Source organism: Vipera ursinii (assembly GCF_947247035.1).
Source record: "Vipera ursinii genome assembly, chromosome: 1".
Classification (NCBI taxonomy): domain Eukaryota; kingdom Metazoa; phylum Chordata; class Lepidosauria; order Squamata; family Viperidae; genus Vipera; species Vipera ursinii.
Window position 1 is genome coordinate 206,970,162 of NC_139512.1, and position 21,436 is coordinate 206,991,597.

The 21,436-nt window shown below is 38.4% G+C and overlaps 1 protein-coding gene across 1 annotated transcript in view; it reads left to right on the forward strand.

The window, feature by feature from the left end:
• The window catches only part of COG6 (component of oligomeric golgi complex 6), a 31,303-nt gene extending 15,947 nt beyond the window's left edge, over positions 1-15,356 (forward strand). Inside the window, exons 9-19 of the mRNA XM_083350116.1 lie at positions 1,310-1,438; positions 1,530-1,621; positions 1,884-1,948; positions 2,264-2,355; positions 3,718-3,835; positions 4,648-4,779; positions 6,281-6,448; positions 8,800-8,907; positions 12,453-12,506; positions 13,587-13,666; positions 14,948-15,356. Coding sequence (XP_083206242.1) covers positions 1,310-1,438; positions 1,530-1,621; positions 1,884-1,948; positions 2,264-2,355; positions 3,718-3,835; positions 4,648-4,779; positions 6,281-6,448; positions 8,800-8,907; positions 12,453-12,506; positions 13,587-13,666; positions 14,948-15,095 — 1,186 coding nt within the window. The 3' untranslated portion in view covers positions 15,096-15,356. The remainder of the gene's footprint in view (positions 1-1,309; positions 1,439-1,529; positions 1,622-1,883; positions 1,949-2,263; positions 2,356-3,717; positions 3,836-4,647; positions 4,780-6,280; positions 6,449-8,799; positions 8,908-12,452; positions 12,507-13,586; positions 13,667-14,947) is intronic.
• The last annotated feature ends 6,080 nt before the right edge of the window (positions 15,357-21,436 follow it).

The following is a 21,436-nucleotide window of genomic DNA, read 5'->3' on the forward strand; positions in this document are numbered from 1 at the left end:
TGACAGTTTTCCTACTAAGTACCTGCATGTCATAAGCATTTGAATTAAAATTACCATATTAAAATCAAATCTGAAGTTTTTTAATTTTTATTTGGTGTGCATTGGAAGAGGAGTAGTCTTATACGGTGAGTATAGCCCAAACCCTATAATTTAACAGGAAATGTAGGGGGTCGTCTTATACGCCCAGTCGTCTTATGCGCCGGAAAATATGGTACCTTTATTTGCATGTAGCGTAGATTACAGCATGATAAGGTGAGTTAGGAGATATTGTACAGTATTCCAAGGTCAGAAGATGGTAATAACTCACAGCGCCTGGAGCACATGTCTGCTGGTTATCACATGTCTGCCGGTTATGGAGGATATCAGGCACAGAGCCAACAAGAAGGAGGAAGTTAGCTCAGAAAGAGGGGAAATACATCACAAAAGGGGAGGTATTGGCTGACCCAATTAGCATAATGTATAATTTCCCAAAACAGCCACGTGGTGGCAGCACAAAGTGCCTCACCAAAACTACAGTCACTTCTCCTTTGGTTCTCCTCATCCATTTGGCAACATCAACAAAGCATCAGGCAATATTCACATACAACGTACAGTGCAGTCACTCAAAATGATTAAGGGATTTGTACTATTTTTTAAAAAAACTTAGAATTTTGATATTGAATCAAAGTATAGACTGGGTTTCCCCCCAATAGATGCTTTATGCAGAATTATAATTACAATTGGAATTATGGAATTGATATGGACTTAAAAGTGGAATTGTGTTGTTTATTAATATAAATATTAATATATAACAAAAGTCCTTTCTCTTTTTTATAGCATACTTTCCTCTTTTAAATGTTTCTTCTGGAATTGTCCTGGGTATTGCTAGAACAAATAACAGTTACAACTTGTTCCAGTGGGCTTATTAACCACTGCTTTAAAGCAAGTAAATAAATCATTTTACTTGTTTTCAGGCAGTTTGATAGTAACCTGAATGCCTGTGTTCTTTAGTTTGTGTAATTTCTGTAATTTTCCGTCTTACATTGAATCGTAATGAAAATGATAGTTCGAACAAAATAAATTGTTTGTTTTCTTATGTTCTAAAACATAGGCCTCTGTTTGCATGCTGAAGTATGACAACAAAAGTTTTCACATGATGATTTGGTGGCCATTAAAAATATGTTGGCGTTGGGCATCTGCTGGCAAATTATTTAGGAAATTGAATTTTATGCATAATCTTGCATTTCCATTAAACAAGGCACTTTGATCACCAGGGAGGGCAACTAAAATGTCCACAACTTGTAGGTGCATATTTTTTTCCCCATTGCAGATACATCCTTGATGAATTTGGAACAGCCAGAAGAAGTGCTGTGGTCCGGGGCTTTATAGATGCTCTTACTAGAGGAGGTCCTGGAGGAACACCTCGACCAATTGAAATGCATTCCCATGATCCTTTGAGGTATATTACTTGTGGCAACGCATATTGTATAGCATTAATTACCATGAATAGGAAGATTTATTCTTAATAGAGTATTATTTTTTGGCTTTAGATATGCGGGAGACATGTTGGCTTGGCTGCATCAGGCTACTGCTTCGGAAAAAGAGCACCTGGAGGCTCTTTTGAAACACATAACCACAGAAGGTATTGTACAGAGCTAAGAACTGTGGCTTTGGGATTTTCTGAGCCAAGATTCCAAGGAGGGGAATTTCATCTGGGAGTTTTCTGTCCTATAGAGTATAGATTACATACGGGGTGAAGCCAAGTGCTACAGGAGAATGGAATTTTAGCCATTTTAGGAGAAGCCCTTTTTTTTGGGGGGGGGAAAGACAGTGGCTGAATTTCTTCTGTCTAAATGACAGGAACTAACATTCCTATTTTTAATATACATTGTTTTTGTTTTCAGGAGTGGAAGAAAATAGGCAAGAAATAGTTGGGCACATCACAGAAGGTGTTTGTCGGCCACTCAAGGTGAAATGTTTGGTTTTATGAAAGCCCTTGGTATTAAAACTGGAAAAACTGAAAAAGTAGTTTACAAATAATAACATATGTAGCATAATTACTTGCATAAAAAGGAACCTTGTTGATTGCTTATTTCCCAAGGAGATTGCATTTCTCATTATCATATGAAACAAAATTGAATCATGAATGTGCAGTATTTAAAATATATCCCTGCAGCGGTTGCCAGCCTAAAGAAGGAATACAATAATCTTAAAATTGTATATTGTTATTGTCTCGAAGGTGAAGCGGTCATTTGAACAGTGTGTTCTTAAAATGTTTCCTCAGGTTCGAATTGAACAGGTGATCATAGCTGAACCCGGAGCAGTCCTTTTGTATAAAATTTCTAATCTTCTCAAATTTTATCATCACACCATTAGGTAAGCAAACTTAAAAAAAAACCTGTTTTGAGAAGAACTGGTTGTGTTCAAGAGTTACATTGTAGCATAATATAGTGTCACTGTACTGCTTTGCAGTGTTATATCTGGCTTTTGAGAAAAGTTATTCATTTGTTACATGGCTTGAGGCCATCAGCACTTAGCAGCCGTTTCTGATCAGGTTGAAACAGCAACTGTGACCCTATTGAACCTTATGGAACCTCACTGGATAATTCCCATTAGTTACTGTTCACTGTTCCATATACTTCCATCTCTCATTGAACTGAAGGTAGGAATTTGTGATTTGGGAAGAAGTAGCTTCTCTGTGGCCTTCTAGGAGAGGTCCCTAAGAGGAGAGTGGCGAGCCTTAATGGATACCTTTAGCAAATGGTATAAAATGTATACCGGTATTATTGAACAAGGCAGACTTTTAGGAAGGAGTTTTAGAGATATGTTTGCCTTAGTGCAGGGGTAGGCAACCTTGGCTCTTTTATGACTCATGGACTTCAACTCCCAGAATTCCTGAGCCAACATGGCTCAGCTTGGAAACCTCTCCCTTTTCCCTCAGCATGGCTGGCTCAGGAATTCTGGGAGTTGAAGTCCACGAGTCATAAAAGAGCCAAGGTTGCCTACCCTTGCCTTAGTGGTTAAGGCACCAGGTGAGAAACTTGGAGACTGTGAGTTCAAGTCTTGCCTTAGGCATGAAAGCCAGCTGAGTGACTTTGGGCCAGTTGCTCTCTCTCTCTTTCTCTCTCATCCTATTATATAAGGCTTGGGTGACAAGGCAGTTGGTTAACTCCTATCACGAACAGTGGGCCAGCACTTGAAACAGTGGACCAAGATTCAGAGGGGGAAAAATGGCACTTCGAGGAAAATACTAAGAAAAAAAAATAGTCTACCTTTTGGTACAGATCTGAAATTCCTCCCGCTTTTCTGTTTCTGAGGAGAAAAGGAACTTGGTTTTTTACCTAAGGAATTTCTGAGGGGGTGGTCATTTGTCTCAGTGTCCTTTAAATCTGTTCAGTTGTGAGGAGATTTGCTTTACCTTGGAATGGAGATGGTGCCGCTTATTGTGTTTTATTCCCCCTACAACTTTCTCCCAGCTTCAGTCACGGTCTTGCCTCACGATGAGGTAGTAGTTTTCCCAGGGTGAACTTCCTTCTGGCTCTTGAGAAACATAGAAAGGAAGGACTTAGGGGAAAGACAGTTTTTCTTTATTGCAAGGCCTGGCGTTTTTAAAATATAAGTTCCCTTTTGCTTCAAAGCCTTTTCCTAAGCGGAATAGTTGCGCCTGCTAATCCCTGAATCCAATAAAATCTCTCTTATTTCCTCTCTCACGTGCATACTTTTTATTTCCAATTTCAGTAATATTGTAGGAAACAGCGCAGCCATGCTGTTAACTACGATAGAAGAGATGCATCTTTTGAGCAAAAAGATATTCTTCAATAGTTTGAGTCTCCACGCGAGTAAACTGCTGGATAAGGTCTGTTTGAAAAACAGTTTACATACATGCTCTTCTGCTAAATATGTAGGGCTACAAAAGGCTGACTTCAGGGCTGCATTTCTCATTCTTAATCAGCAACAGATCCTTTGCTTTGGGAACCCTGATTTGTGCTTTGCCGGGAAGTGATCTCTAAACTCATTTATTTTGCATTACATACCTCTGTTTCTTGTGTCAATCAGCATGCTTGTCAGTCACAAATCTTATCTATCCTGTTCTCCAATTCATTTCTACACTGTAGTCACCGCTTTTACAGAGGTGGTAACCATGGCAAAAGCCGCTTGGGATGGGCTGTTTGAAGGCATGACAGAACCTGATTGATTGACACTAGCAACGTGGCTTCCTTTTTCCCCACTTTTTTTTTCTTTCAAGGTAGGTGGGAGTGGAAGGATTGTTGCTTATATATTAAAAGTTGTAATTTCTTTTCCCCAATCTGGAGCCTTCTAGATTTCATGTTTGCTTAAAGATTTCATATTAGCTTGTCTAGGACGGTGATACCAGATTGTTTGGATTGGAGTAGATTACAAAAATTGTAAGCAGACAAGTATACGTAACCATTTTCATGTTGTATTACCCCATTATCTTCCCAAACTGAAAAGCGACATTTAGCTGAAAATTATTAAGAGTTGAAGCCCAAATCTTTTAAAGGACACCAGATTGGAGAACATTGTTCTAATAATCCATATACTGTATATTTATTTGTGGCATTTTTGATTACTATTCTATTCCTCTGTGTACCTAGGCTTCAATATAAACACATCTTCTGAGCTCAGAAATTTTGGCTTCTTTTGTAGGTTGAACTGCCACCTGCAGATCTTGGTCCAAGTCCTACACTGAATCAAACACTTACTCTGCTGCGTGAAGTACTAGCATCCCATGACTCTTGTGTTATTCCTTTGGATACTCGTCAAACAGACTTTGGACAAGTAAATTAATTTCATTGTAGATTATGTGTATGAATGCAATCCTGCTAATTGCCAGTGGTTTTACTAAGGATGTGGAGAAGATGGCAGTGTTTGCTTCAGTATTTTGAATGTTATATTTTACTTTTCTCTCCTCTTTGGCTACAAAAGCAGGCTACTTCGATACTCTGGAATTCTTTCTCTGTTCTCCAAACTCAGGAAGAGAGCTGTAAGCCTCTTCTCTCCCGTAACCCAGAAGATCAGGCTCCATTCCATCTCTTAGTAGAATAAGACACGTATTTGTTGGTGGATGCTAACTTCTCTGAGCTCATTTTTAAAGCTAAATTACAGAGTCTCCAGAATACATAGTGTACTTAACCTTTTTCTAGCAATAGCCTTTCTTCAAATTGGTTCAAGTACATTTTTTGGTTTAACACTGTCATTTCCTAAAATTTAAGTATGTGAATTGGGCTCCAGGTAGTCCTTGACATACGACCAGTCCCTTAGCGACTGTTTAAAGTTACAACCGATCCTCCCCCAAAGGTACTTAAAATCCAGTTCCAAAGTTCGACCTCCCTACCCTCAGTCATGTGACCACACTTTGGGTGCTTGACAGCTGGCCTACATGTATAGGTCTTTGCAGCATCCCGCTGTCAACAGGACTATGATTTATTAGGTTTTTGCCCAAAATTGGCATTTCTATTTTTTTTTTTGGCTAAAACACTCCATAGCAAACAATAGGTCTGCTTCACAACCTCGGTATTTGCTCAAAGACCACAGATTCACTTAATGAATATGGTGGTTTGTTTAACACCTCAAAAAAAAAGAAAGAAAAAGTAAGGTTGTAAGATGACCTTTATGGTCACGAGTCAAAGACTACCTGCACTCTAGCTTTTTTTTCCCTTTTCTTAACACTAGAAATAAAGTTTTGGAATAAGCATACTGACTCCATTCACAGTGGGAAAGCCCACTCTCTTAAAAAGGCAACCTTGGTGGATGCTTGTTGAGTTTTCCAATGGGGAAGAGGATCCCCACCTTTGCCAAGCAGCCTGTGTTGTTGCTATGCTGAATGAGTAGGTAGCTGTTTTGGAACATTTACATTAAAACTGCATTCTTGCAATGTGAACCTTCCTTCAAGCTCCACCCCCACCCCACCCCACCCACCCCGAATAGCTTGGACACTACATGCCTCATCAGCTGTCTTATGTTTGTATCACTTCTGCTTTGAACTGGCTATGCCTACGCAACTTTCCTATGCAACATCCTTTTCTGGCATTAACAAATAAGCATGACCAACTAAATGTAGAAGTGGTTGCATAAGCAGCTGGCAACACACTGGATTGAAATGTGAAATTAGAAGAGCAAGTGGCCGGTAGTGCATTATTTATATATTCTGAAATTGTGTTCAAAGGCCAGCAGACCTTTTTTTTTCAGCATTAACTTCCTTTTTTGGGGAGTTAATAGAATGGGAAAATACCCAAGGGTCACTCTGAGTCAGAATATTGCTCTTCCTGCTTTCTTCTAGGTCCTTTCTTGTGTGCTGGATCCCCTGTTGCAGATGTGTACTATGTCTGCCAGTAACCTGGGGTCTGCTGACATGGCAACCTTCATGGTGAATTCACTTCATATGATGAAGACAATGCTGGCTCTGTTTGAATTCACAGATAAAAGGCTAGAAATGTTACAATACCAGGTAAATGTCCAAAGTCAATCTTCTGATGTTTTCTTTGCCATTAACCATTAACAGGGAATAAATACAACACAATCTTCTTAAATGTGTGTATCCTCACAGCTTTATATTTAAAGTAAACACTGGCGCATGCAGCCACAAAAAAAATCATTAATGGGGGTTAAGAACCCCGATGCAGCAAAGCAGTGAAACGTAAAAAGCTGAGCCACATTTGCAAGCTTTTTTTTTTAAATGACAGCACACATAAATTGCAGTTGCTATCCATTGGATAATTTACTAGAGGGAATTTTCATTTTTAAACAATTTTACATTGAAATGAGATGAAATTCTTAGATTTTTCTAGATCAAGCTATAAGATAGGTTGGGAGGAGCAGGTATCACTGAGTTGTGTTTGGCAATAGATGGTTGAATTACAGGGGTTATCTGGTTATAACTATCCTACAATTAACTTTATTAAATGACATTTATAGCAGCTTATTAAGCCAAGATGCAAACAAGTTTTTGGCTTGCAGCTCCATGGTTTCTTACTTTGTTTTAGTTATGCTTAAACCCAGTTGTATCTAATTAGGAGTGTGTGCAAAACAGAAAATAGGTTTTGCTTCTAAAATCAACCACTATGTCCCAAAAGTTCTGATTAAATGTTTTGTCGTCAGAAACAAAAAGTGGAGATTTGGTTTTGGTTGAAATAAAACCTAGAAGGATCCTAGTGTTATTTCTCAGTTAGTAGCACAAGATTAGGGCACATCTTACACTTTCTCCCCACTTCCTCCAAATGATTTATCTTCAGTCTCCTGCATTCCAGGCTTCCCAGTGCCTTCCCTCCTGTCAACCCATTGAGGTAGACAAGATCAGGAAGCAGACACCACATGAGCGATTGGCACTTTGCTTTACTGTTAAGATGTCAGCCCTTGTGCTAGACCAGATTCCAGAGGGAAAGTAAGGCTATATTTTATTGAGATAAACTATAGCAACACAATCTTAAAAACCTGATTATGCTTTATCCTGATTGTGATTTATTCTCCTTGTTGTAGCCCAATGAATCACAAAGGAGTCTGCCCGAGACTCTTCCATCTTGTTTCCTGGGACTTAAAAAAAATATTCCTACTGTTTTTGCTAATATAACAGTCCTTGCCTATTTTCCTTACGGCAGGGGTCTTCAAACTCGACCCTTTTAGGACTCATGGACTTCATGCCTGGCTGAGGAATTCTGGGAATTGAAGTCCATGAATCATAAAAGGGCCGAGTTTGAAGACCCCTGCCTTACGGTCATAGCCCTTACTCTTTACACTAAAGTACAATAACATTCTCTTAAAAGCCTGACAAGGATTCTCTCCCCTCTTAAGCTAAAGAAAATCTAGGGGGTAATCTTGAAGGGGTTTTTTTTCTTAATCCCATGGTCTCTCAAAGAGCTAAGCTGATATTTATTTATCTAATGATATCTGGGCCCAGAAAATCCCACCAACCTATTTACACCCCAATTTTCCCAATATTATTTTTGTCTCCCTCCCCAATGATGTCTGCAAGGAAACTTTGGGCCTTGCCTTTGTCCTATTCTTACCCACCCCCCACCGGGCAAAGTAACTTATCAGTTTTTACCTGGCACAAAACAACCCACATTTTGTCCTATATACTGTCTGAAATATGCATATTTCAATCTGGACATGGGTTATTGCAAAACAGCTGTTTGATGCACAGAAGAATTTGCCCTTCCCCAACTTTTATTGTTGTTTCCAAGAAAATGCAAAGATAGAGCTACCTATGTAGACAGTAGAATCAGCTACCTAAGCTAAGATACTATCTGAACAGAGCCTGTTGTGATACTAAAATTAATAAATAGATAAGATGAATTGTTCTCAATACCGAATCGAAAACATACTTCTCATCCATTTTGGAGAATAGCAGTCATTTTCAAGTAAGGTTACTTTGCTGACCTCGATAAAGATTATGTCCATTAGTGAAAAATACAATTTATCATTTATGTATTCCTCCTATTTAATCTTTAGCAGTTAAACAATATTGTTGGATTTTTTAAAAATTTAAAAAATGTGCACTCTTCATTGATGCTTGCTTCATCTCCAGACACAGGTCCCCCAAAACTTTTCGCTATGGAATTAACTTTGTGGCTAGTCAGTTTGTGCAAATTGCCACCGTAACACTGATAGGATGATTGTGCAAAATAGTACAATTCAAAACTTCATAAAAATCTAGCTGGGAGATTGAATTTACATATCCATAGACTCGTAACATGTAATTTACATAAACTCATTGCTACTTTTTTTTTAATTGTGCCAAATAAATTACATATGATATTTCTAAATACTTTGCAGTAAGTGAAAATTTGCTGTTCATTTTAGATTGAAGCACATTTGGATACCCTTGTAAATGAACAAGCGTCTTACGTGTTAACTAGAGCGGGTCTAAGTTATATTTATAACATGGTACAGCAACACAAGACGGAGCAGGTGAGCAATAATTTTGGAAACTATCAATATCAATACCCACTTCTGACAAGTCTCTGTTGATGTTTTTTTGCCCAGCATTTAAGCTTTTCATGTGAGCAGCTTTAGGCTGCGAAATGTACTCATGGTTAAGAAACCTGCTACAATTCCCACCATCCTACATTTCAATGACATGCTCAACCATTGGGAATGGTTTATAAGCATGGGTGGAAGATACACCATTCTTCCTATTCCTGGAAGGAGCCCGTGGGAGTATACAGCACACTAGCCAAATGGCTTTGTTACTTAGCTCTTTAATAGACAATTATGAGATGCAAATACTGCCACAGTACTGAGTAAGTGCTACTGAATGGCTTATTTTTGATTGCATATTTGTGTTACTTGGAAACTCCGATAGCTGTTCAAGCCAATATTTCCACATTCAGTCGGATACCCTGAACTGCAAATGTAAGTCTACTATATTTAGTTGGAATCTAAATGGATACTTCAAAATTCCCGGTTTCTTTTTCCTTAGCAGGAAGGACAATTGTTTCTGAAAGCTTCTAGTTTCAAAAAGGAGTCGTTATGTGCATTGGCTATAATTACCTACATGCAAACCCATCCTACTTTTTCCTTTCATGGCAAGCAATATTTCGCAAAACCCAGAAAGAGTAAGAAATAGTAAGCCAAAAAAATAAAAAATAAAGGCATGAGATAAGAAGAAAACAAATAGAACTAAATTTGATTTACACCGACACAATTCATTATATCTCTCCATTTACAGCTGCCAATTATTCTTGCTTGAGCATATTCATCCACATTGCCCTTTCATTAATCTCTCTTCCCTCTTTTTGAGGAACTCACCAGAGCCATCCAACAATAATTTTGCATGATCTCCTTTCCGTCATGGCAGTCCCACATAGCCCTTTTTGCTTCTTTTGATAAACAGTCATTCCTTACATCAGGGCACATACTGTCTACTATCTTTCTGCTAAAATTCATATATAATACAATTTTTGTGTCTGTTTTTCCATTCCCCAGGTTTGTTACAAATAATTTTGAGTCCTCAGCTAACACTGGTTGCATACAAAAGTGCACTATATTCATGCCCCAACAAACACATTTTTCCATTGCTACAAGTATTCTTTATATGTTTATCCATAAATATCTTAATCAATTAAAGGGACATCCTCTCTTCTTGTGTACACCCTACTGTATGTTAAACCTCTCATTAAACATTCCATTTATGTTCATAGATACTATTTCCATCATGGAAGTTTTAACAACCAGCCTTCAACTCCACACTCACACAAAACTTTCCATAATTCAAGCCTGTTGCTTTTTCTGTAATAAAATAAAAATACACTCCTTTTTTATATTCAACTCATTAACCTGAGGCACTCTGTGTAGCGTAACATTTTTGTGTCTGTTCTAAGCAGCATTCCGTAACCACTTTCCTTGTATTAATTTTCATTCTTTGAGATTATTTTATTTGTTTGTTCGTTTATTTAAAACAATATAGCTGCCCATCTTCTGGGTGGCTTCCAATCTTCTAATCTATTTTCATACATGGCTTGTACTTTCTCTTCCTGCAGTATTCTGCTTTCACACTTGTTTCTTTCACTTCTTTTCTTCTCTCATCCTTCACTAATATGTCCAAATATATTTGCGTTTGTAAGCTAGTGAAACCACTGCTTTCAATTTGGCTTGTTGGAGCACATTCATCATAATTGAAAGTGTGGCCTAATGGGAGGCTGTCTATTTCAGGCTACTTTATTTATAATGGAGTCAGGTGCAATCAAGCACATTACATTGTAACGATCAGCCCTTCAAGGTAGGCCAGGTGAGGAAAGCATACTGAGTAAAGATTTCAGGAATGTTACTTTACTGTTGCAGGCCATAATGACAGAATCTTGAAAGCCCCCAGGAATTTCCCTCAACCTCTTCTTACACTAAACAAAACAGTTAAGACAGGGTTAACTTGCATTTGTTTTTTACGCTTTTCTTGTTCTGGAACTCAGTTGTTATTTATTTTCTCTTAATGTTTCTTGCATTCCTTCATCAATGAGTTATCTTCATGCTCCTTCACAGGAATAATATATGATAGAGCATTTTGCTCTACATCAGGCATGTCAAACTGCCGGCTCGCGGGCCTGATGCGTCAACGTTGGGGGAGAAGTCCCGATAAATCATGCGACGTCACGTGATGTCGCGAGTTTGATATGCCTGCTCTACATTTTCACTGAGACAAAGTTTTATCATATTGAGATAAATATAATTCAGAATTTCAGAACAGAAATATCTTAAGACTTTTGAGATTTTGGTGAGAGACAAGACCCAGTTTCATATTATCAAAATTAGTTATGTTAATATAGTTTCCATGTTAATACATTTAAACTTGTTATTCAGCCAAATGAAATCAGACTTGCAGATAGAATTATTTAATAAAAAATAACTCCAAATGGACCCAATCTAAACATGTTGGGAGGAAGACAGATTATTCATAAAATTTTAGGAGACCTCAAAAGGATGTCAACAAGTATGTTTTTAAGGCAGTCACGAGACCCTGACCTATCTGAAAAAGACACAGCTGTGGTGGTATCTTAAGAAGAATAGATTGGATTTCAGTGGTTGGAGTTTTATTTAAAGTTTTAACTTCTATTAGATAGAGTTGGCTCTATTTGGTTACCCACACATGACCAGGAATTTGCTTTGTTTGTAATTTTCATATTAGGTTTTTTAATCTCCCATTGAAAAAGATAAGCAATGGTTATTAGTGTCCTTGGCAGTTTTTGAATAATGAAAAGAAATGCATTATTTTAGTTTGAGTGCACCAAGCTATCTTGTGAAAAATAGTGTGACTTTGTAATTCATAAGCTGATAGAGTTTTTTGATTGCAATATACTCAATTTTGCTTTTGCTAGTTTGTTTAATAAGTCGTACTACAGAATTATATAACACACACTCTAGTTTTGTGCTATAAAGTGATCCAGACTACTGTAAGTAATGTTGTTTTTCTCTGACCTTCTTAAAACTGGGGGATTAAGAGATCTGCCTGATCTCCCAGTTTGGATCATCTAGAATTTTGATCACATGTCCTACATCCTAAATTCTCACAAATTGCCTGAATTGCCCTCTCTTTTTTAGATTGTGTCTTCTTTCTATTTAAACTTTCCTTATTTCACATTTTATTTTGCTTTAGGAACTTACAAAAAAACCCCACCATATTCTTTCCTTTTCACGAGACATGAATAGACCCACAAAAACATTATTTAGTCAGTGGATTTATGTCAGTTGTCCTCCATAAAGTCAATGGGCTGTCTGTTTAGTGCTCTTAATTTGGTTTTCTTTCACCAGATAAGTAAGTTATTAACTTCAGATTTTGATCTAGAGATTTGTGGCAGCTGAGGGTCTCCAAAATTCAGTCACTATAATCATTGCATGATTCCATAAATATCCACAGCATGCTACAGTTTTAGGGCTTTGTTGCAAAATAGTTTTTCACTCGATTTTATTAAAACATTGATTGTTTGTAATTATTCATTTATTTATCTCTCCTTTAATTTTAGGGTCCCTTGGCTAATGTACCCAGTATGGATTCTATGTCATTAAAAGCTGCAATGGTGAGATAAATCATTTTCAGCTGTCTTGCACAGGGAAAGAGGGGAAAACTGTGATAGGATTTTCAGAGAGTGGGTGTTTTACTTTCTTTGTCATTCCATTATGACTGAAAGGAAGAAAAGCAAAAAGGAAGCCAGGTGTTCTTAAAGTTCAGTTCCCTTTTTGGGTGGTTGGGGGTGTCTGTGGGTTTAATAAATCGTGGAAACTCAGAGGTGTGTAATATTTCACTGTAATGTAAAGGAATTTTAGAATTTAATTCTAAATCAATCTAAATTGACTAGAATTAATTCTAGTCAATCCACCACAGAGCCATAAATTTTCCTGTAATGTTAAGGAAGACATAACATTGATTCAGATTTCATGTTCATTTTCATATCAGTTTTTTCCCCAAATATTTTGATATAGTACATTTGGTATTGTTTTATAACTCGAGACTTCACAAATTGCATTCTAGGGCAAAAGTTGGACTGTGTCACTTCAGGATATGTCTAAGTTTGACAGCTGTTGATAATTTCATTCAAATTGGGAAAAAATAATAATCGACATCTATAGACTTTAAGGATTACAATTAAGGACCAGGGATTTTTTTTTCTGTGAGGGTAATCTAACCCATATTTTATTTATTTGATTTGATTTGATTTGTATACCGCCCTTCTCCCGAAGGACTCAGGGCAGTGAACAGGGACATAAATACCAAAATACCCAAACTAAAGAAATTAAAAACAAATTAAACCCTAGTGCCCAAATATATATAACAAGGAGCCGTGACCAGAATGAGGCAAATGAGAAGAGAGCAGAAAGAACAAGAATAAAATAGGCTGGACTGACCCCCTTTCCTCATACAAATGATTGATACCTAGTGCAAGTGCTGGGCTAGGGTGAAACATCTCCATGCTACAGCTTAGTTTTGGTTGAAGTATATTGGGTGTCGGCAGTCTTTTTGTGCTTCCGGATTCTCCCTTCCCTGGAGCATCGGAATACATCTGGAGAATGTTTAGGTCTAATTCTTGCCTCCTGAGCAGTGGGCCTGTCTTTTGAGGACAACACATTGACTCATATCTGCCCTTCTTTGTGTGTGACAGGTCCAATTTGATCGTTATTTGTCTGCCCCCGATGGTCTGTTAATGCCACAGATAAACTTTCTCCTCAGCACATCTGTTAAGTAAGTAAAGTTTTTCTTTTTCCTGTCTTTGATAGGATCGGGATTCATTGTTTTCCTTTGCGTGTGAGTCATGTAAGACTCAAACATAAGAGGGCTGATTTGGGGACTAAGCATGTTTATAGTGCTCCTCCCTTGACTGGCCGATACACTAGAGCAGGGGTGTCAAACTGCTGGCCCGCGGGCCGGACGCATCACGCAGAAGCCGCGCCGACCCCATTGCCGGCAGTGGCAAAACCGTGCCAATACATTGCGTGATGTCACAAGTTTGACATGTCTGCACTAGAGGACGACAGCTTACTGATTCATAGTCTGTTCTTAGTATGTGAGGCAGGCAGCAGGACTATTTTGGAAACAGGTTGTTTGGCTGAAAAACTCTTCTTTTCAATGGGTATCCTGCAGTAATTTTGCCAGGAAGTTGGTTGTGGCCATTTTTGCTTGCAGAGCTATTTTACAACTAACCAGTCGTTTGAGGGGTAACGGGGCTGTATCCACATGTTTAGCTGCGAATTGTGTACTGTACCTATATAGAAAAGGGACAGGGGTGGGTGGGTGGGAGGCAATCCCAGAAGAATGATTAATGATCACATCGGTTTATTTCCATCATCATTAATAGGGACGGGTGTATAAAAATTCATAAAAGAAAGACTTACCTTGTGGCTGTTTCAGAGGTCACGGCACAGCCCCTGCACTGCTGCTGAATAATTGGGGGAAGAAGTTGGGCCCAGAAGCCACATAACTTTGCATTGTGTGGAGTAGGCTCTCAGGCCCTCCAGCCATTGCTGCCCAAGAGCATCTGAATACAAGAGGTTGTATTCATTTATAGTGAGTAGAGGCAGGGAGCTATTTTTTTTAAAAAAATCCCATTTATATCCCGCCCTTCTCCAAAGACTCAGGGCGGCTTACAATCTAAGAAGCACAAATCAATGTGCTTAGCAATAGCCTTCATTCTATGTATATGCCTGCTTATTAGGGCTTTCGGGGGGGGGGGCAAGCGGCATTATTACAAAGTCAGCTTAATTGCCCCCAACAATCTGGGTCCTCATTTTACCTACCTTTGAAGGATGGAAGGCTGAGTCAACCTTGAGCCTGGTGGGATGCGAACCTGCACTAATTGCAGGCAGCTGGTGTTACTTAAGGAGGCATTAGCCCACTGTTCCACCAAGGCTATTAGGATGGCCTACATTTTTTCTTCCTGCAAAGAAAGGGGACAGGATCTTGCTCATCAAGACACTTTCTATCATCCGCTATATATTTATATGTCTAACTTTGGTTGTGTTTTAGACAGCAGATAATAAAACAATCCACAGAACTGATCTGCAGAGCTTACAGTGAACTGTATGCAGCTGTGATGAATCCTGATAATGCATATAAAGACCCGGGAACTATATTATATAGATCTCCTCATCAAGTTCAGTCGCTGCTCTCCTAATCTTAGAGCCAAAAAAAAAAAAGACTTAATACGCTGACTCCGTTACCCAAGACCGGACATATACAAGTTTGAAACAGGCAATGACAACTGAGTTTTTGTCCTGCAGAAGACTGCTGCTTCGGTTGCAATTATATGTGTAGTTAGCCGAAATCCCATTGATGGGTTTTTGTTTTTTTTGAGGCTGTGTGTGTTAAATTGTATTGCTGGATGACAGCTTTGCTGCATGACAGCATTTAAAGTAATTTATTACAACTTGGGAAAGCTTTGTCATAATTCAGATTACTTTTTATTACGATGGTAAAATAAATGGTGGAACCAAAGCATTTTCTTATTTTGGTGATTTAACCAATATTGGTATTGCCCTATTTTTTTCCTCAAGAGTTTTTAGTAAGTTATATTGAGCCTGTGCACAAGCCACACTTTGGTTTATTTGATTAAAATTTCAGTGCTAATACTCCCAGATTTATTTATTTTTTAAAAAAATCTTTTCTTATTGATTTATTGAGTTTAAAAAAATTTTTTTAAGAAAACTCTGGTGGGAGTAAAAGTTTTGGAAGAAGGACTGGATTCCATGAGTTTTATCTTTTTAATGGCACGGATTGGGATAGCTTTTCAGAAATTTTATTTTAAAAAAATCAGGCAGGTTGTACCCTTTCTACAGTCAAGTATTCAAAATGCTACCAATGGAGAATTTTAAACAACCACTTAAAATTTAAAACTATTAATACTACGAAAACAACTAATAAGGTGCAGCTGAAGAGAAAGGTCTTTCCTGAAAGCCGGAAGAGAAGGTTGAAGGTGTGGATTCCATAGCTTAGGAGTGACACTGAACAGGGTTTCACAAATGTTATATGCTGTGCGTGAAAAGCAGATTTTGATATTTGAGTACCTCAAAATATGGAGAAATTGAACACTTCTGAAAATACATAATTCCTTTTTCACTCCAAGTCAAATGCAGCCTTTTCTCTGTGTTAAATCCTCCCTTGGTACTTACTAAACTAGACCCTCTGCTCCCTTTTACTTTTTTAATCTTGTAAAGGATTATATTATTGTCAAAATCAGATAGGAAGCTGGCATGCTTTAAATTAAAACAGAATTTAGTCTCAGCATTTTTAATAAATAGAAACGAGGAATGGATGCCTGTGAGGGCTCTGTTTGGGAATATGCTTACATAGTCAAAAAAAAAAAAAGGCACAGGTAGATTCAACTGAGCATTGATAATATACACCTAGGGCTTTAGAAAGGATGGAAAGCAACATTTTTGCTAGCTTGCATTCTGGTAAGTAAATATTAATGGGTAAGCCCACATAACACTAATTTCTTTGCTCGTGGCTTGCTCTCCCAATGTGCCAATTCGTCCCCCAAATATTGGAGACTTTAATGCCTTCCTGGAAAGCCTGTTCCCCTCCTTGTAGACCCGTTGTGTAATTCTGTGCCGCCTAGCTTGAAAAATGCGGGGATACATTCCCAAGTGCAGCAGATTCCCCAATGTAGATCTGTAACCTCCTTTGAACAGAGGAGAGTGAGGGTGACAAGAAGGGTTGGTCTGGTTAATGCAACTACAGGGAGTGCAGAATTATTAGGCAAATGAGTATTTTGACCACATCATCCTCTTTATGCATGTTGTCTTACTCCAAGCTGTATAGGCTCGAAAGCCTACTACCAATTAAGCATATTAGGTGATGTGCATCTCTGTAATGAGAAGGGGTGTGGTCTAATGACATCAACATCCTGTATCAGGTGTGCATAATTATTAGGCAACTTCCTTTCCTTTGGCAAAATGGGTCAAAAGAAGGACTTGACAGGCTCAGAAAAGTCAAAAATAGTGAGATATCTTGCAGAGGGATGCAGCACTCTTAAAATTGGAAAGCTTCTGAAGCGTGATCATCGAACAATCAAGCGTTTCATTCAAAATAGTCAACAGGGTCGCAAGAAGCGTGTGGAGAAACCAAGGCGCAAAATAACTGCCCATGAACTGAGAAAAGTCAAGCGTGCAGCTGCCAAGATGCCACCTGCCACCAGTTTGGCCATATTTCAGAGCTGCAACATCACTGGAGTGCCCAAAAGCACAAGGTGTGCAATACTCAGAGACATGGCCAAGGTAAGAAAGGCTGAAAGACGACCACCACTGAACAAGACACACAAGCTGAAACGTCAACACTGGGCCAAGAAATATCTCAAGACTGATTTTTCTAAGGTTTTATGGACTGATGAAATGAGAGTGAGTCTTGATGGGCCAGATGGATGGGCCCGTGGCTGGATTGGTAAAGGGCAGAGAGCTCCAGTCCGACTCAGACGCCAGCAAGGTGGAGGTGGAGTACTGGTTTGGGCTGGTATCATCAAAGATGAGCTTGTGGGGCCTTTTCGGGTTGAGGATGGAGTCAAGCTCAACTCCCAGTCCTACTGCCAGTTTCTGGAAGACACCTTCTTCAAGCAGTGGTACAGGAAGAAGTCTGCATCCTTCAAGAAAAACATGATTTTCATGCAGGACAATGCTCCATCACACGCGTCCAAGTACTCCACAGCGTGGCTGGCAAGAAAGGGTATAAAAGAAGGAAATCTAATGACATGGCCTCCTTGTTCACCTGATCTGAACCCCATTGAGAACCTGTGGTCCATCATCAAATGTGAGATTTACAAGGAGGGAAAACAGTACACCTCTCTGAACAGTGTCTGGGAGGCTGTGGTTGCTGCTGCACGCAATGTTGATGGTGAACAGATCAAAACACTGACAGAATCCATGGATGGCAGGCTTTTGAGTGTCCTTGCAAAGAAAGGTGGCTATATTGGTCACTGATTTGTTTTTGTTATGTTTTTGAATGTCAGAAATGTATATTTGTGAATGTTGAGATGTTATATTGGTTTCACTGGTAAAAATAAATAATTGAAATGGGTATATATTTGTTTTTTGTTAAGTTGCCTAATAATTATGCACAGTAATAGTCACCTGCACACACAGATATCCCCCTAAAATAGCTATAACTAAAAACAAACTAAAAACTACTTCCAAAAATATTCAGCTTTGATATTAATGAGTTTTTTGGGTTCATTGAGAACATGGTTGTTGTTCAATAATAAAATTAATCCTCAAAAATACAACTTGCCTAATAATTCTGCACTCCCTGTAACCTTCCCCTTCCTGGCACACATGGAACTGTAGAAAAAAGATTGCATAGAGAGGCCTATTTCTTCTCTGGCATAAAACGTGGACTGTTTTTGGATTACACCTCTCAGCAAAATTGGTTAAAGAGCAGCAGAATAGTTCCCATCCTGTAAATGACCTTTTAAATATCATTTGGGACGTGATGAAGAATTTTATAGAGCTAAAAAAAACCCCCACAATTTTAGATGTCATCCTAAATTTCGTGTAACAGCTGAAATACCTTTTTAAAGTATTCTGTGCCATCTGCTAAAGTGCATTTAGTTATGTAAAGACCTCTGATTCATCTGATCCCCATTAGGGTGATTTTCTGCTTCATTTCACAGTGCTTGCCTGCAGCAGAGGAGATTGGGCTAAAGCAGGGGTCTTCAAACTCGGCCCTTTTATGACTCATGGACTTCAACTCCCAGAATTCCTCAGTCAGGCATGCTGGCTGAGGAATTCTGGGAGTTGAAGTCCATGAGTCATAAAAGGGCCGAGTTTGAAGACCCCTGGCGCTAAAGAAAAGCAGAAGAGTTAGTATAAGGGTGAAAGGGTATGAGATGCAAAACCGACACCCAGAGTAGCACTTCCCAATGTATAACTTAGGGAGCATAGCAGAACAACGGAGTTGAAAGGGACCTTTAAAATCTTCAAGGTTATTCTAACGTTTGAACTTCTACATAAATTGAGACAAAATGACGATCTATATTTCATACCAAAATAATATGCCTTTTTTTTTGCCATGCCAAAAAATAAAGCCAGGAAGAGCAAAAATATGTGCTGGGAATATTATTGTTCAGTGAGCGTTGCCCCATTGTATGACCTTTCTTGCCCCAGTGGTTAGGTGAATCGCTGCAGTTGTTCAGTTAGTAACCCAGTTAAGTGAATCCGGCTTCCCCATTGACTTCGCTTGTCAGAAGGTCGCAAAAGGTGATCACATGACCACCCCCAGGGCACTGCAGCCATCATAAATATGAGTCAGTTGCCAAGTGTCTGTATTTTGAACATGTAACCATAGGGATGCGGCAACAGTCGTAAGCGTGAAAAATGGTCGTGTCATTTTTTCCCCCAGTGCCGTTGTAACTTAGAATGGTCACTAAACGACCATCGTCAGTCGAGGACTACCTGTATAAGAAGAAGCTACCACAATTATATAAGGATTTATGATCCAGAAAAGTTGCTATTGCACCTAGAGCTGAAGTAAACCTTGTGAATCTCCTTCCTGTGTGTGGTGGCGCTGGACAGTAAAAAATGCTCAGTTAACTCCAGCACACATTAGATTTAGCAGGAAGAAATTAGGAACCTGCTGCTGTTTATAGTGTTTGAACAAACAGTCTAATCAGCCAAAGACAGTACCAGCTGGTGATTTTTTTTTTTAAACAAGACATTTGAACTGATTTGCCCCATGTGGCATCCCAAAATACCATTCTGGGAAAATAAAGGCCTCTGACTCAGGAGAAACGGCTGCTAATAGAAACCAAGTCCTGATTCTTCCTATCCCAGGCATCCCCAGTCTGTTACCTTCTGTGTTCTGAGGAAAATGGTGGAGTGTTGGTAAAAATACCTGCCCCATCCCACCAAAATGAATTTTATTCACACCTGTTTTTTTAAAGAGTTCTTAAAAGTATTTAACAGCTTGTTTAGTCTTTGCTTTTCCTGAATAAAAAGTCTTGAGATCAATACTATCAACTAGGTCCAATTCAAACTTTACTAAGTCAATACCATGCAGTGAATGTTATTCAGCAGCATTATTCTTAACCGTCAGCTTGGGTGTATTAGCTACAGTTCTCTGACACAAAATGCAAAATACCAACCAAAGAGATTCTATGCAAACTTTAACAAAGTGTATACATCCATCCAACCAGCTCTGTGTATTAAGTGCTTCGAATTCTCTAACACAAAACTGGGTCCAGTCCTGCTGAAACTTCTTGATATTTCTGCAAAATGCATTTGTACATTTTTGTTGGAATTCTTGCATGTTTATTCTCAATTCATAATGCCCAGTTGTGATTTTGATAAAGCCCTATGGGTTTTTAAACCCAATCTCTTCCCAACATCAGGACTCATGTAGGCTTTTTCCAGAAAACTTCTTGTCCATTTGCATGTAGTTTATCTTTGATGAGGTTTTTAAATTGATTATGGGGAGGTATTTCATCAGTTGTGTATTGACCTACAATCTAAGAGGATTCCACTCAAGAAACAAGCTCAGCCATCTTGTTTAAGAACTATGCCAAAGCTGAAATATGCTGGCAATTTGAAAAAAACAAAAACAAAAAATAAACTTCCCATTCCCCACCATCCAGTGAGAGCTGAAGAAGCTTCTTGGATGAGAAGTGAAATGTCTTCAAAGAAAAACAAGAAAGTCCAGTTTTTGCCTCATGAAAAAACATCTTTATGATAACTATGACCTGGATGACTGAGAATCTCCATAGAGAAAAAATAAACTTGCAAAAATCAGGGGGAAAAAATCAAAGATGATTTTAAAGTGCAATTTTTATTGTTAATACAAATGTTTCTACCTCAGTACTCTTTGTTTAAAAGGTAAATAGTGACACATAACAAAAGCATATTGCAAAATAATATTGCATTTGTTTTACTCAATAATTTTAGTGACCGCTGAATGAAGTAACAAACGTCTGTGACTTCAAAAACTAAAAACATTTAAGCCAAATCTTTGAAGTGTGTGTTTTTTTGTAATAAAAGTTACTCATCTTAATTAGTGACTTCATTAAGTTTATTCATGTTAATAAACTAAAATCTATGTAAATACATTTTACTTGTTAAAAGTCTTGAACTTTTTCTTACATAGAGGGAAGGTTTTACAAAGAAAATATATTTTCTCACAATTTTGAAAGGCAAGGTGAACTGTCTCACATACTGGAGCCCATTCCATTATGAGATGGGGTAGACATCCATGGGGGAAAGTAAGTGAAATTAATGATATCACCTACATCATCATGCCTTTGCCTGTGAGCAGGATTAGATCACAAAGCAATGAGAAGCAGATGTACAACTTGCCCTAAATGACCAAAATATCCAATACTATGTACATAGTACTATATTATGTAAGAGATCAGTGATGCTTACTAACGTCTATGGGTTACTAAGGGACATCAGTTGTAAGGTCACAGTTTTTTACTGGAGCCTTGTAATATTAACTAGGCTATAGGAGAATCTACTAAACACCACCTGTGGACAG